This window comes from Python bivittatus, unplaced genomic scaffold, assembly GCF_059951505.1.
Source record: "Python bivittatus isolate LINGU-HERP-01145 unplaced genomic scaffold, Pbiv_v1 ctg000480_np1212, whole genome shotgun sequence".
Classification (NCBI taxonomy): Eukaryota; Metazoa; Chordata; class Lepidosauria; order Squamata; family Pythonidae; genus Python; species Python bivittatus.
In genome coordinates, this window is record NW_028277075.1 from 72,699,318 (window position 1) to 72,715,097 (window position 15,780).

At 48.1% G+C, this 15,780-nt stretch overlaps 1 protein-coding gene and 1 pseudogene across 1 annotated transcript; both read right to left on the reverse strand.

The window, feature by feature from the left end:
• Positions 1-1,589: 1,589 nt before the first annotated feature.
• LOC148215037 (olfactory receptor 4S2-like) lies at positions 1,590-2,552 on the reverse strand. Its single transcript, XM_088145160.1, has one exon. It carries the CDS (start codon positions 2,538-2,540, stop codon positions 1,590-1,592), a length of 951 nt encoding a protein of 316 aa, XP_088001286.1. The 5' UTR covers positions 2,541-2,552.
• A 12,049-nt stretch (positions 2,553-14,601) lies between these two features.
• LOC148215038 (olfactory receptor 4S2-like) lies at positions 14,602-15,557 on the reverse strand (annotated as a pseudogene).
• Between the last annotated feature and the right edge of the window lie 223 nt (positions 15,558-15,780).

Below are 15,780 nucleotides of genomic sequence, written 5' to 3' on the forward strand. Positions count from 1 at the left end.
AATGTGCAGGCTAAAATTCACTGGCATTCTCCTCCAAACCTCTCCCGCTGGCAAAGTTCTCTGCCCTGGCTTTATTCGCACACATTGAGCAAAGATTGGATTTTCATCAGATGCTTTGTTGAAGAGATTACATCTTCACAAGAATACCAGTGCAGGCCATTTTTTCTCCATGACTCCCAATTCCTTGGTCAAAACTTCCTCTGGGCTGTCCCTTCATGCCTCTGGTCTAGCTCACTGCCATAGGCCTTGATCTGTCCAGGAACCACACTGTTCCTCCTAGTGTCCTCCTACTGACAGTGGCTTCAGTTGCCTTCCCTCAACATTTGATCTTTTGCCCCACCAACAAGCTTGGTGACTCTCGGTTTTTCTTTTCACAAGTTAAGATACGCTTTGACAAACAGCATCAACAATCAATAAGCCTCTTCATTTACTACAGGATTTTTCTGAGTTCCTCCTGGCTGTGTTCTTGTTTCTGTATTAAATTACCCTGAAAGGGCAGTAGGAACAAAAAAAAAACCAAAGAACAGTGTGGGTGATCGGCAGCAGCATCAATAACAAAGCCCAATGACATCAAAATAAGACCATACAGGCAATGATGTCATAACATAAATGCCACAGTTATGCTCTTGCATCTTGATATTTTATGAAACACATAGTCACACACATTTTATCATTTGCCTACCCTTGCGGATACTGATGGTGACAGAGAGACTTGCTGACATTGTATATAATTGTGGAGAGGAAAAAAAATATTGCCTGCCATTATCTCATCTCTAAGTTATCATAACAAAATTATCTTTTTAAAAAAAAGTCTTAGAAATTCTTCAACTTACCCAAACATGGGCACCTATTTTCCTTTATTTTTGCAAAGTGAGAATATCAGGAAAATAGAAAGGCCTATGTGGCCATTCTTAGTATTCCTCCTGCAGCTTGAGAACACAGTCCACAGACATACTGGCTACCGAACATATCTCCTTTAAAGGCAGACAAGCTGTCTATGTCTAAAATTAATTTCCTGCATGGATTTCATCAAGTGATTCTAAACAGCAATTGCATTCAAATGTGACTATACAGAGATCAAACTTATAGAGCTTCTTAGTACCTCTTGGGTAGTTAACACACAAAACTAGTGCTCCTTGAATCATCAGAATAGAACTATTGCAGCAGGAGGAAGAATAAATTAGCCTTCCTGAAACACAGATAACCACATAAATAAGATTTTCAAAAGTAAGTGGGACATTTTCCCTCTGCATTGACCCAGCGTCACAAGCCTATAGCAACAATTATTTTTGACTAAATATTACATCTCATAATGTAATAGTTACTGTTTTCACTGTATGTCAGGACGAAAGGTTAAATCTTCGGTCCCTAGCCATGAACCTTAGGGGGAAAAAATTATTTATACATAATATCAAAATGTAAGGCATCTTGAATTAGAAGCTCCACTTATATGCTCATTATTTCAAGCGGACATGATTCATTTTTGTTGAAACTTTGCTAAAGATGGAAAACTCCCCCTTCCAACAGGCCCAGTACTAATGCTAATCCACTTTTCTCCACCATTAATATGACATGTGATTATACCAAGGTTATATTTTTAAATCCACTTTTAATTTCCTACCCCAAACTACTCTTTTGCTCCGTAATTTCCTCATGGCATTTTTTACCTCTTCATTTCTCAAGGTGTAAATTAACGGATTGAGCATAGGAGTGATAATAGTATAGAAAACAGCCACACTTTTGTCCTCTGAAAACGTGGTTGAAGGCCTCATGTAAAGGAAGATGCAGGGGCCAAAAAACAGAATCACAACCGTGATGTGGGAAGCACAGGTTGAAAGAGCCTTGAGACGTCCTTCAGAAGAACGGGTCCTCAATGTGAATAGGATAACAATGTAAGAAATAGTCAGCACAAGAAAACAACTGAGGGAAATCATGCCACTGTTGGCAATGACAAGAAGTCCAATAATGTAGGTATCAGTGCAGGCTAATTTTAATAAAGGGTGAACATCACAAAAATAGTGATCAATTTCATTAGGACCACAGAAGGGTAGCTGTGTAGTGAGGAGTGTCTGTACCATTGAATGTACAAACCCACCCAGCCATGAAAGAATCACCATCCAACTGCAGACAGTCTTCTTCATAATAACGGTATAATGGAGAGGCTTGGAGATCGCAATGTATCGGTCGTATGCCATCAGTGTGAGAAGAAAAATTTCAGTACAGCCGAAAAAGTGAACCCCAAAGAGCTGTGCTATGCAACCAACAAAAGAGATGGTTTTCTTTTTAACCAGGAAGTCAGCTATCAGTCTAGGAGCAGTGACAGAGGAGTAACAGATATCTATGAAGGAAAGGTAACTGAGAAAGAAATACATGGGAGAAGTCAGGTGGTGACTGCTCTTGATTGTGACAATGATCAGTAGATTCCCCAGCAGAATTGCCACATAGAAGATCAAAAACAGACCAAAACAAGCTTTCTGTAACTCTTGATCCTGAGTAAGCCCCAGGAGGATGAATTCAGACACATTATTTAGGTTCTCCATATTCTCAAGGCTAGATAACACATTACAACACAATGTTCAATCACCGATCATGTAAAATTAGGAGTATTCTCAAATAAAGGTTTGGGTTTTTTAAAAAATATATACACACCATAGCAGACTGACAAAATCCTTGAACTGGATGTTCTCAACTCCTGATTCCTTCAGACATAAGAAATGATTACCCTAAAATTTAATGGAGATAAACAGTTGTCAGAAATTGAATGTATACTCAGCAATTCAGGGAAGTCAGTTAGGAAGTGCTGAAGGGCAACAATCTCACAGACACTGGGGAAGCTTTTCTTGAAAAAGAAATTTGTGACCTAGATTAAAGTAAGGTTAAAGCCAAATGTTTAGGTATCCAATACGTTTCTTTTCAATGTATATTCAAACATCATGTTGACCAATCACTGTTTCATTCAGTTATACAAACAATCCTGTCAAAACCTTCACATTTTATAGGCGCTCCAAAATCAGCTACTGACTTTAATAGGAATCATCAGCATCACTGAATGCCATTGGTGTTCTTTTGTTCTATTGGATCGCATGTAAATCATAGCCAAATGTCCTGATTCGGTCATCTAGCAATAATGACATGACAAGAATACATTTTTCAGTCTGTTTTCCCTTATTATACATGGTGTGTTCAGAATCTCATGCAGAGAACTGAGATGTAATATACTGCTAGATAGGAAGAAACGCCAATATTGGAATACCATCTCTTGCTGCCCTTTTTGTTCTTTCCAAATGGAATAAATCCAAATAATTAAGGCTGCAGTTCAGTGCCCACTGCTTTAAGTGAAGCAGTAAGGCACGTTGTGACTGGGATGTAAACATTTAGAAAAGCACTAAATGGCACTAAAGTTGTTGCAGCTAGCAATCATCTGGATTTCTACAGCCCTGATATGGTATTTCTAATACAGCGGAAGTTTGCATGTTGGCATGTATACAGCTAGGCTCTGCAACTTAAACCAGCTTGTTCTATCACTATAAAAACAAATTCAACTGTTGTCCAGCCAGGTAAACTAACAGGTAGTTCAGACGGCAATACAAACCGTATTTGCATTATAGAGGGTATGAGAATTTAGCATTATATAGCCGTGTTTTGGAGTTATATGGAAAAAGAGTAAAAATGTTGTCATATATAACCAGCATGTTTTCCTTTGTTTTCAAAGCCTCCTACAGTGGCTACCAGCTTAACCTGAATGTGGCAAATGAAAAAAAAAAAGGCATTTAATATGCCTGAATAAAAAATAGAGTAAAATTTATACGTTCAGTTTTTTTAAAATATTTGATTGTTCCAAGGCCCTCAGGAAAACACAGGAAGGGAAAGAGTATTTAACTTAGAGCTCCCAGATCTGGTCTGTAAAAGTCCAGTTTTCAATGAGATGGCAGCAGAATTAGAGTTTTCTTATTATCTGAAAGCCAGTTTGGTACCAGGCTAGAAACAAGGAGACCATGAGTTTTAGTTTTGCCTTCGACCACAAAACCAGCAAAATAAATTTGGGCCAGGTACTCTCTCTCAGCCTTAGGAAAAAGGCAATGGTAAACCACTTCTGAAACTTTTGCCAACTACGCGTACGTGTCCAATTAATTGCCAGGAGTCAAGAATGACTAAAGACACACACATAGAAAATGTTATCTAATAGTAATCCAGATTTCTACAGCCCAACCTGGTAGCCCTGTTCACTCGTTCCCTTCCAGTTGGTTATCTTACCCTGCAACTCCTCTCTAATGTTTTCATCCAACCAGGAATTTTGAGTACATTTAGTTTGCAAGCAAGCAGAGTAGCTCCCAGTGCTTTGGGGAGGAAAAACAAATCACACATGAGAAAATGGGCCATTTTTAATTTAGATTTCAGAAACATTTGGGGAGTGATTGCAAAACAAGACTATTCCTCAGTCATGCTGTTCAACATATATATGCCACAGAATAGGTGCTAAACAAAACTTTGAAACCAGGTAGAACTCACATCTTTCTGGAATATAGTAACTATCATGTCTGCATACTTAAATCAATTATAGCCAATCTCCTTCATTACTTGATTGGTTGAGCTATCTCTAGTCCATAGCATCTTCCAGCCCTACCAAACTTGTCCTCAAAATTCTGCTTACACTCTCTCTCTCCCACACTCTCTCTCAACCAGCCAGGTGAGTTTCCATGAAGCTCTTCAATAAATAAGCAAACTGGCTTTGAATGCTCTGTGATTCTGCCTACCTTCGTCTTCCCCAATTCTGTAAGCCATAGTATCTTTTCTTCAGCTGCCCATTTTATAAGTAAAGCCCAAATGAAGCCAATGCACAGCCTCTTTCTCTCTCTGTCCACCAAAAAGGGTTGCTCTTAAAGGTTGTCTTTCTTGCCTTATTCAGAACCATGAAATGAAGTATTTAAATATGGCTAGGTTCTGCCATTACATCATTGATCCAGTTAACAACCTCCCAGAAGTATTCAAATGTTTCCAAATGAAAAATAAATGCTAACCTATGAACTTTTTTTAGTGTACTGAACTCCTTTCAATCTAGTTTTCAGTAGTTAATTAGCATCCATTTGAAGTGAAGCCTTATAGCAGTCTCCCCTAACTTCCGGATGCGTAGGACCACACTGTCCATCATCACCCATACTGGATGGCATACTGAAGCCTTCCAGAGAGTTCAGGGGCTGAATGTGCCCACAATCATTCAAACTTTGCCTACTAGCATGACCAAAGATAAGCAGATCATCATGACTGGGCACTCCATGTTGATACTTCCACTGGTAGCAGAGCAAGCAATGGTATGCCAGTGGCTTTTGAAAGCCATCTTGGACTCTCAGTATCACATTTGGGAGGGTAGACTGGATCATCCCCTTGCACCGACCATTTCTGGGCTAAACTGGAAACAACAGTTTCGGATTCCTGATGTTCTTTTTTTCAACCACCAATAACCAGATTGACCCAGACTCAATAGACTCAAAGCATTGGAAACTTGGCAGTTGGTTGGGTTTTGTATCTCACTTCAGTGGATACGGGGGAGACTTTTATTTTACAGAAGGAAAGCTTACAAAGTTCAATCTGTTTTTTATCTTTTTTAGCTTCTGCTTTCTATTTCTGTTCTATCAGAAATATTGACTGTTCTATTTGTCAGGTTCGGTCAGCACGGGGCTTCAGGGAAGCACGGGGCTTCAGGGAAGCTCGCAGCCAGACCACGCGGAATCCACCGGCGGTAGCTAGCGGGGAAAAGAGGAACTGAAAGCGCCGCTAATTAACGGGCCACCTGCGCCCAGCCAAACAGGAAAACCGCAGCGGAAGCTTTTAACTATAAACTGATAACGGCGCGAGCCAGCAATGAATGGGGCCGCAGGCAGCGAAACAAGATCGCAACGCAGCACAGAACCCGCGGGCTTGCACGTAACGGGGAGGAAACAACCCAGCCGGAGGGGGACTGGCAATCAAGGACAATGGACCCTGACCGATCCTGCCATCATGAACAATCAAGGGGGATTATTGGGGCCAATAATCCGCAGCTGCAACGTGATCGCGGGGCGGGAAAAAAGCGCGGGAAGGGGGGAATATAACAAGTGATGCAATTGTACCAAGCCAGTCCTGGCTTTGCTTGTGACTACTACGTTACGCATGAGTAAACCTTCTTTGTGAACCACACGTGTCACGAGAGTTTCTCTGTCGAACGGGGTAAACCTTACATAAAGCCAGGACTCACCGTTAGCGCTACCCGGTACCACCGAGGGGCATTTCCTTTTCCAATACAGGCATGACCAGCGACGAGGAATCCGTGGGTCAGCTGGAGCACGAGGAACCCAGGCTCGAGGAGGGATGGTCAGAGCCACCCGGGAGCGACGGGACAGCGGCCAGGACCGGGCGCCCTCCAGCCGAGCGGTGGTCGATGGGCGTGAACCAAGGGCCAGACGGTTCAGGCGTCACGATGACCCGAGGTTCAGGGTCCCGGAACCGCGAGTGGGACGAGAAGTTCGCCCGACTAGAGGAGAGAGTCGAGCGGCGCCTAGACGCCATGGAGGCGATGCTCCAGACCCTGCTACAGAGAGTGGGACCACCGGCGGTGAGCGAGGGGGCGAGCAACAGGGGTGGCGGTCCGGCACCTCAGCCGGCACCGCCCACGATGCCCCGGTCGGTGGACCGACGGGCGGCAGACGCCCTGAGACTTCGAGGTATCACTGGAAAGTTCTCAGGGGACCCTGAACAGCTGCCGCACTTTTTGACGCACGTTAGGGGGTTCAGGCAGAGGGGTGGTCACCTATTCGCTAGGGACGAGGATAGAGTATCCTACGTGGCCGAGCTGCTAGATGGTCAAGCAGCTAGCTGGGTGATCGGACTATACGATGCCAACGCGGCGGAACTACGGAGTTTCCCGGACTTCATGCAGGCGCTCCGGGACAGATTCGAGGACACATTGAGCGCCAAGCGGGCAGAGGACGACATCCTGCAGTTCAGACAGCGGGGCAAGTCGGTATCAGGGTACGCCCTGGAGTTCCGGAGGTTGGCAGAGAAGCTCACGGACTGGCCGGAGTCCCTGAGGGTGAAGTATTTTAAGAGGGGGCTCAATCCAGAGATCCTGGAGCGGGCACTGGGGCGGGACGACCCGTCCACAGTGAAAGATTGGATCTGGCTGGCCGGAACGGCGGAATCGGCATGGCGGCAGATCCAACAGAGCGCGAGGCGACGGGACCAGACGAGGGACCAGCCGAGGGAGAGAACCCCCGAGGAAAGGCAGAGCAGTCGGCGGCAGTCCACCGGGGTGCGAGAGGTGACCAGAGCCCCGAACCTGTGCTTCCGGTGCGGAGGCAGAGGCCACCGAGCGGCGCAGTGCCCGACGGAGCGGGAAGGAGCCTCACCACGGCCTGAAGTCAAGCCCCCGCGTGCGACCGGGAAAAGGGCCGGCAACCGACCGCGGAAGGGGGCAGTGGCGGCGGTGACCGAGAAAGGACGCAGGGGGTGGTTGACCCCGGAGACGGCGTCCTCCGGAGAGGACTCGGAGCCGGCGGGAAACGAGGCGCGCTCGCACTGAACGGCGTCCCAGTGCGAGCAGGGGAGTCGAGGCGCGCGGACCCAATAGGAGATGAGGACTGCCCTCCGTTCCGGGTGAGAATACACATCCGGGGGGTGAGATCCGGAGGGGAGGCACAGCTGCGGGCGCTACTGGATTCAGGCTGCACCCACTGCTTGATGCACCCAGCTGTGGTCTCGGGGCTCGGACTACAGCTGAGGCGCCTCCGGGAGCCCATTGCATTCAGCCAGCTAGACGGCACGCTGGCGGGGGGGGGGCAGCTCAGTATTACACCGAGCCGGTCCAGATGACGATCGGGAGTCACTGGGAAGAACTGAGATTTGTGGTGGTCCTGGTGGCCGACTACGCGGTGGTACTCGGCTTGGCATGGCTGCGACGACGGAACCCACGGGTCGACTGAACGGCGGAGGCAGTGCGGTTCGGGGTCGACAGACCGGCGAAGTGCGAGAGCAGAGGGGACCGAGCCGTGGAGACGGGTGCGGCCGCAACCACAGACGGGCAAGTGGAGGGTCCGAGACACCGGGAGACGGGGCGAGAGCAGACGGAGCCTGAGACCCGGCCGGCAACAGCAGCAGCAGCAGCGCCGGGACCCCGGAGACCCGCAACGATCCCGAGGCGTGGGGAGGCAGCGGCGACTGGCAAGACAACCGCAAAGAGAGAGGCCGGGCCCAGGGAACCCACGACGGGCGGCGGAATCCCGAGGGAGTATCGAGACCTGGCGGCAGCGTTCGGGGAGAAGGAGTCCGACCAGCTCCCACCACACCGGCCCAGTGATTGCGCCATCAAGTTAGAGCCAGGGGCGACCCTGCCTAAGCCGAAAATGTACTCCCTGTCAAGGAGAGAGATGGGGGCTCTGCGGGAGTTCATAGACAAGAACCTAGCGCGGGGATTCATCCAACCCGCGAAGTCACCATTAGCGGCCCCGGTACTATTCCGGGAGAAGAAGGATGGCTCGCTTCGAATGTGCGTGGACTACCGGGGGCTGAACGCAATCAGCACGGAGTACAAATACCCCCTCCCCCTGATGAAGGACTTGATGTCGCATCTGTCTAAGGGGAGGGTGTTCACAAAACTGGACTTGCGCGAAGCTTACTTCAGAGTCAGGATCCGCGCAAAAGATGAGTGGAAGACGGCGTTCAACACGCCGCTCGGAAGCTACCAGTTTTCCGTGATGCCGTTCGGATTAAAAGGGGCCCCGGGGGTATTTATGCAGCTAATAAATGAGGTGCTGCACGACCTACTCTACCGGGGCGTCCTGGTCTACCTGGACGACATCCTCATCTACACCGAAACCCTGGCGGAGCACGTGAGCCTGGTGCGCACGGTGCTCCAGAGACTGCTGAAGGCACAGCTGTACGCGAAGCTATCGAAATGCGAGTTCCATCGAGAGCAACTAGACTACCTCGGCTACCAAATATCCAGCCGGGGAATTGAGATGGACCCGGCGAAAGTAAAGGATGTCCTGGTCTGGGAAGCGCCGCAAACCCGGAGGCAACTCCAAAGCTTCCTAGTGTTTGCGAACTTCTATAGACAGTTTATCCCGAACTTCGCCCAAATCGCCCTTCCCCTAACCGACCTGCTAAAGACCAAGGGCACTGGGAAACCCCCCAAGCCCAGCATGGCACTTGCGTGGACTGCAGAATGCCAGGGGGCGTTTGAGGAGCTAAAACGGCGGTTCACAGCGGAGCCGATCCTGCGCCATCCCGACCCAGATCGGCGGTTTATAATCCAAGTAGATGCGTCAGACGTGGCAACGGGGACAGTCCTGCTCCAGCCCAGCCCGGAGGGGGCCATCCACCCATGCGCCTATGCCTCCCGCAAATTCACCGAGACGGAAAGAAGGTGGATGGTGTGGGAGAAAGAGGCGTACGCAGTCAAGTGGGCACTGGCCATGTGGAGGCATCTACTGGAGGGGCAGCTGAACCGTTCGAGGTGTGGACGGACCATAAGAACCTCGAGGCCCTGAAGACCCCGCGTAAGCTATCCCCCAAACAGGCGCGGTGGTCCCAATACTTCGGGAGGTTCAGGTTCACACTAAAACACATCCCCGGGAAGCGCAACTTCCTAGCAGATGGACTGTCTCGCATGCCCCAGCACGCCAGCCTACGGGAGGAGATCGTGGACTCCATCATCCCTGCCAGCAGACTGGCTGCAAAGGCGGTGACCCGAAGCCAGACCAAGGGGGAGCGACGGGACGCGGCGCCTGAAGTAAGGCAAGGGTTCGCGGAGGCGGCGGAGCAGGACGCTTGGCTCAAGCAGAACCGAGAGGCGCTAACCAGCCAAGAGGGGTTGTGGTGGCACGAAGGAAAGCTGTACGTGCCCGAGGGTTGCCGACGGGAGGTCATGGAAAGAGCCCACGACAGCCGGAGCGCGGGGCATTACGGCTTCGTAAAGACACTCCACTTAATCCGGCGGCAGTTTTGGTGGCCCACGCTCCGTAAGGACGTGGAGGCGTACTCGGGGGGTTGCCCGGTGTGCGCGACGGCGAAAGGGGCCAAAGGCAAACCTAGAGGGCTACTCCAGTCGGTAGCAGAACCCGACGGCCCATGGCAAGAGGTCGCCATGGACTTCATAGTAGAGCTCCCGGAGAGTAAGGGGAAGACCGCCATTTGGGTGGTTACGGACTTATTCTCTAAACAAGCGCACTTTGTAGCGTGCCGGCGAGTCCCCACGGCAGAGGGGTTGGCGAGACTGTTCGTGCAACATGTTTACCGGCTCCACGGCGCGCCCCGACGGGTCGTCAGCGATCGGGGCGGCAACTTCATCGCGCGGTTCTGGCGGGAGTTCCTGAAGCGGGTGGGGACGAAACAAGCCCTTTCTTCCGCAGCGCATCCGCAGACGGACGGAGCCACGGAACGCCTGAACGGGGGGCTCGAACAGTACCTGCGCTACTACGTGGGGCACCAACAGGACGATTGGGCGGAGTTACTACCATTCGCGGAAGTGGCATACAACAACGCCGTCCACAAGAGTACCAGGTTCTCTCCGTTCAAAGTAGCCACCGGGAGAGACTTCGTCCCCATGCCAGAGTTGCCTCAACCGGAATCCCAGATCAACTCCCTGGACGCCTGGTTCGCCCAAATCGACGCGACCCGGCGAGCGGCGCACGCGGCATTGCAAAGAGCCAAAGCCGACTACAAGAAACACGCGGACCGCAAGAGGCTCCCCGAGGAGCAGTGGAAAGTGGGGGACCAGGTATATCTGTCAACCAAAAACCTAAAGACGCACCAGGCATCGAAAAAACTCAGCCCGAGGTTTGTGGGGCCGTTCCCCATTGCAGAGGTCATCAATCCAGTAACCGTCAGGCTGATGCTCCCGAAAAGCCTCGGGAAGATCCACCCGGTGTTCCATTGCAGCCTGCTAAAGCTGCACCAGCCGGGGAACGCCTGGCACAAGACAGAGGGAGTGCCACCACCCATCATGGTCGGGGGGAACAGCATTTCGAGATCAACCAGATACTGGACGCCCGGAGGCACAAGGGGCAGACCCAGCTCCTAGTGCAATGGAAACATTTTCCCAAGTCCCACAGCGAATGGGTGAGTAAAACCCACATAAGGGCACCGGACCTAGTGCGGGACTTTTACAAAAAATACCCCGGGACGCCGAAATAGAGCCGGGGGGGGGAATTGTCTTCAGGGGGGCGGTATGTCAGGTTCGGTCAGCACGGGGCTTCAGGGAAGCACGGGGCTTCAGGGAAGCTCGCAGCCAGACCACGCGGAATCCACCGGCGGTAGCTAGCGGGGAAAAGAGGAACTGAAAGCGCCGCTAATTAACGGGCCACCTGCGCCCAGCCAAACAGGAAAACCGCAACGGAAGCTTTTAACTATAAACTGATAATGGCGCGAGCCAGCAATGAACGGGGCCGCAGGCAGCGAAACAAGATCGCAACGCAGCACAGAACCCGCGGGCTTGCACGTAACGGGGAGGAACCAACCCAGCCGGAGGGGGACTGGCAATCAAGGACAATGGACCCTGACCGATCCTGCCATCATGAACAATCAAGGGGGATTATTGGGGGCCAATAATCCGCAGCTGCAACGTGATCGCGGGGCGGGAAAAAAGCGCGGGAAGGGGGGAATATAACAAGTGATGCAATTGTACCAAGCCAGTCCTGGCTTTGCTTGTGACTACTACGTTACACATGAGTAAACCTTCTTTGTGAACCACACGTGTCACGAGAGTTTCTCTGTCGGACGGGGCAAACCTTACACTATTTCTATTGACTTTTTCTTTGCCTCTTCTCCTTGTTTGTTCCTAGCTGGGCTTTCTGAGTCTTCTCCTCTTTCCTATCTTTGCACCATCTGAGGGAAACTTCTCCCTCATGCCAGTCTGAGGGAAGGAAATAAACACCTCTCTCTCCTCAGTTTTCTCAGCTGCTGCCTCCTTTCCAGTTGCCTCTTCTCCTAAGGGCTGCCCATCTCTTACTTTGCCTCTTTACTTCAACTCCTGGGCTTGGGCTCTGTTTATTCAGCAGCTTCTTTTTCATGAGGCCTGTGGTGGCACAGCTCCCAGGCAGCCATCTTGCCTCCTGTCTGCGTCTCCTCACACTGCTGTTTGATTGGCAGCTGCAGACTGATTGGCAGCTGAGTCGTCCTGGCGATGGGGGAGGGCCAAGAAGGGAGGGAAAGGAGCACAGGTGCTTCTAAGCTGCTCAGGCAGTCTGTCCTTCCACACCATGATTACCTGCTTGATTGGGCCCCAACCTCCAGGGCAGCCTTCATTATCTTAAAATATCTTGAGATATTATATCCAGGAACGCTTAGACACCACTAATTAGGTATTATTTAATACAGTCAGTACTGTCATGGCAAGGCCTTGCCTAGCAACAATGTGAACATGTCTCCAAAGCAGTTACTATCTTGATAGCATGCCTGCTGCCAGTGTATCTGGATCCTCCTATGCCTGGCTGGCCTAGTGACCTAAAGCCTACAGCTGTACCTTCTGCCCCATCCCCATCCCCATCTGCTTCAGCTTCATGCTTCCCCTCTACTGATAACCAAGAAGTTAGAACTTCCTAAGGCACCCAACTCATCAATGACTCTGGGTGGCATACAAAGTTACAAACCACAGCCCAACATAAAAGCCAATAAATAAATGTCACAATAAGGGGGAAAACATGTTACACATGTGCTAATTCAATAGTGGCACACCCCACCCAAGCCCAAGGCCTGGGGAAAAGCCCAGGTCTTCAAAGTTCTCTTTGAAGGGTTGGAGCTGTTCAAATCTCCAGGGGGACATTATTCTAGAGAGCAGGTCCTCTACAGAGAAGGTCCTCTACAGAGAAGGTGCAGCTCCTTGGTCCATAAGGTGGCCCTGCTTGATACTTTGAACCTGGAGCAAAGGTTGGATTTACATCAAATGCAGAATACAAGTGTAGGCCATTTTTTCTCCATGCCTCCCAATCCCTTGGTGAAAACTTCCTTTGGGCTGTCCCTTCATGCCTCTGGACTAGCTCAATGCTATAAGTCTTTCTATGTCCAGGAACCACACTGTTCCTGCTAATGTCCTACTACTGACAGTGGCTTCAGTTGCCTTCCACAACATCTGATCTTTTGCCCCACCACCAAAAGCTAGGTGACTATGGGTTTCTCATTTCACGTGCTAACACAAGTTTTCAGAAACACAGTTGGCAGTTAATAAGCCTCTACATTATCTGAGTTCCTCCTTGCCACTTTCCTGCCTCTGTATTAAATCTACCGAAAATATGAAAAGCAGCACAGCCAGAAAAAAGGCCAAAAAAGAGTATGAGTGATAGTCAGTGGTGTCCAAAGCAAAGCCAAAGACGCCAAAATAACAGCATATGTTCAATGTCATCGCATCAATGTCACAGTTATGCACTTGCATCCTAACATTTTATGAGGCACATAACACATACATGTTGTTATTTGCCCCCTCCCCCCCACAGATATTTAAATTGTGGGTAACAAGAAAATATTGCCCACCACTATCTCATCTCTAAAGTAACATAGAGAAATCAACTTTTTTTAAAAATGTCCAATTTCCCAAACATAAATAGACATTTTCCTTTACTTTTGCAAAGTGAGAATATCAGTAAAAGAGAAAGGCAAGTGTACCCATTCTTAGTGTTCCTCCCACAGCTTGAGAACACAGTCCACAGACATACTAGCCACAGAATTCAGCCATGATCTTTGCATGTCTCCCTATAGTCAGGAAAGCTTTCTGTTTTTATTTATTTATTTATTTATTTTGCACTTGGATTTCATCACATGCAAGTGATTCTAAATACCAGTTGCATTCAAATGTGACTATACAAAGAATAAACTTATAAAGCTTCTTGGTACCTCTGAGTAGTTAATACAAAAAACTAGTGCTCCTTGAATTATCAGAATAGAACTGTTGCAGCAGGAGGAAGAATAAATTAGCCTTCCAGAAACACAGTGTGATAGAATGGAATTATGAAGGCCACACTCAGGGAGGAAAACATGTTCTTTCATCGAGGAGCGAGGGAGAGATAAGAGGATGAGGCTGGCACCTTCCTGAGGAATTCATAGTGTTGTGACTGGCATTACTTGGGAGCTGGAGTTTCAGTCTGGGAAGATTCATGCTAGAGGTTGTAGCTAATAAACATTGCTGGACTGAATTTACATGGTCTCCTGGAGTTCCTTGGGCTAGGCCTGACACACAGCTAACCATATTAGACAACGTCAATTCAATTATTTCTAACTAAATATTACATCTTCAAATGTAGTCATTACTATTGTCACTGTACATCAGGAGGAGAGATAAAATCTTCAGTCCCCAGCCCTAAATTTTGTGGGGGGGGGAGGGAGGGAGAGAGGGAATCCTTTATACATGGTAACAAAATTTAAAGCATCCTGATTAGAGATTTCACTTTTATACTCATTATGACATGTTCGTCACCGAAGACAAATTCCTTGCATATATTTTATACTTGTATTGTATTGTACATGGGGAGAGGATGTATTGAAATCTTGCTAAAGACAGAAGATTTCCTTCTACAATAGGCTCCAGTATAGATGCTACTATATCCTTCTCTGTCATTAATATAACATATGATTACATTATCAGGGTTTTGTTTTTAAACCTAATTCTAATTTATTTCCCCAAATTAAACTTTTGCTCCATAATTTTTTTATGCCATTTTTCACTTCTTCATTTCTCAAGGTGTAAATTAAGGGGTTGAGCAAAGGGGTGATAATAGTATAGAAAACAGCAACACTCTTGTCCTCTGAGAATGTGGTGGAAGGCCTCAGGTAAAGGAAGATGCAGGGGCCAAAAAACAAAATCACGACCGTGATGTGGGAGGCACAGGTGGAAAACCCATTGAGACGTCCTTCGGAAGAACAAGTCCTCAAAGTGAGTAGGATAACTATGTATGAAGTAGTCAGCACAAGAAAAGAACTGAGGGAAATCATACCACTGTTGGCAATGATAATGAGTCCAACTGTGCAGGTATCAGTGCAGGCCAATTTCAGTAAAGGGTGGACATCACAAAAATAGTGATCAATTTCATTAGGACCACAGAAAGGTAGCTGTGTAGTAAGGAGCATCTGTTAAATTGAATGTACAAACTCACCCAGCCATGAGACAACCACCATCCAACTGCAGACAGTCTTCTTCATAATAACAGTATAATGGAGAGGCTTGCAGATCACAATGTATCGGTCGTATGCCATCACTGTGAGAAGGAAAATTTCAGTACAGCCAAAAAAGTGGACTGCAAAGAGCTGTTCCATGCAGGCACAAAAGATATAGTTTTCTTTTTAACCAGAAAGTCAGCTATCAGTCTAGGAGCAGTGACTGAGGAATAACAGATGTCTACAAAAGAAAGGTAACTGAGAAAGAAATACATGGGAGAAATCAGATGGTGACTGCTCTTAATTGTGACAATGATCAGGAAATTCCCCAGCAGAATTGCCACATAGAAGATCAAAAACAGACCAAAATAGACTTTCTGTCATTCTTGATCCTGAGTAAGTCCCAGGAGGATGAATTCAGACACATTATTTAGATTCTTCATATCTTCAAGCCTAGATAACAATTACAATATGAAATTTAATCACTTATCATATAAAACTCCAAATATCATAAAGTTAAGTTTGGTTTTTTTTAATATCGAGACAGCATTGCAAGGAATCCTTCAGCTGGATGTTCACAGTTCGTGATTCCTTCAGAGTCAAGGAATGATGTGCCCTAAAATATAATGAAAATAACCAGTTGTCAAAGATGTGTACTCAGCAAAC

Excerpts from the sequence above, each read along its gene's own strand:
- LOC148215037 (XM_088145160.1), bottom strand. The coding sequence starts at position 2,540 with ATGGAGAACCTAAATAATGTGTCTGAATTCATCCTCCTGGGGCTTACT.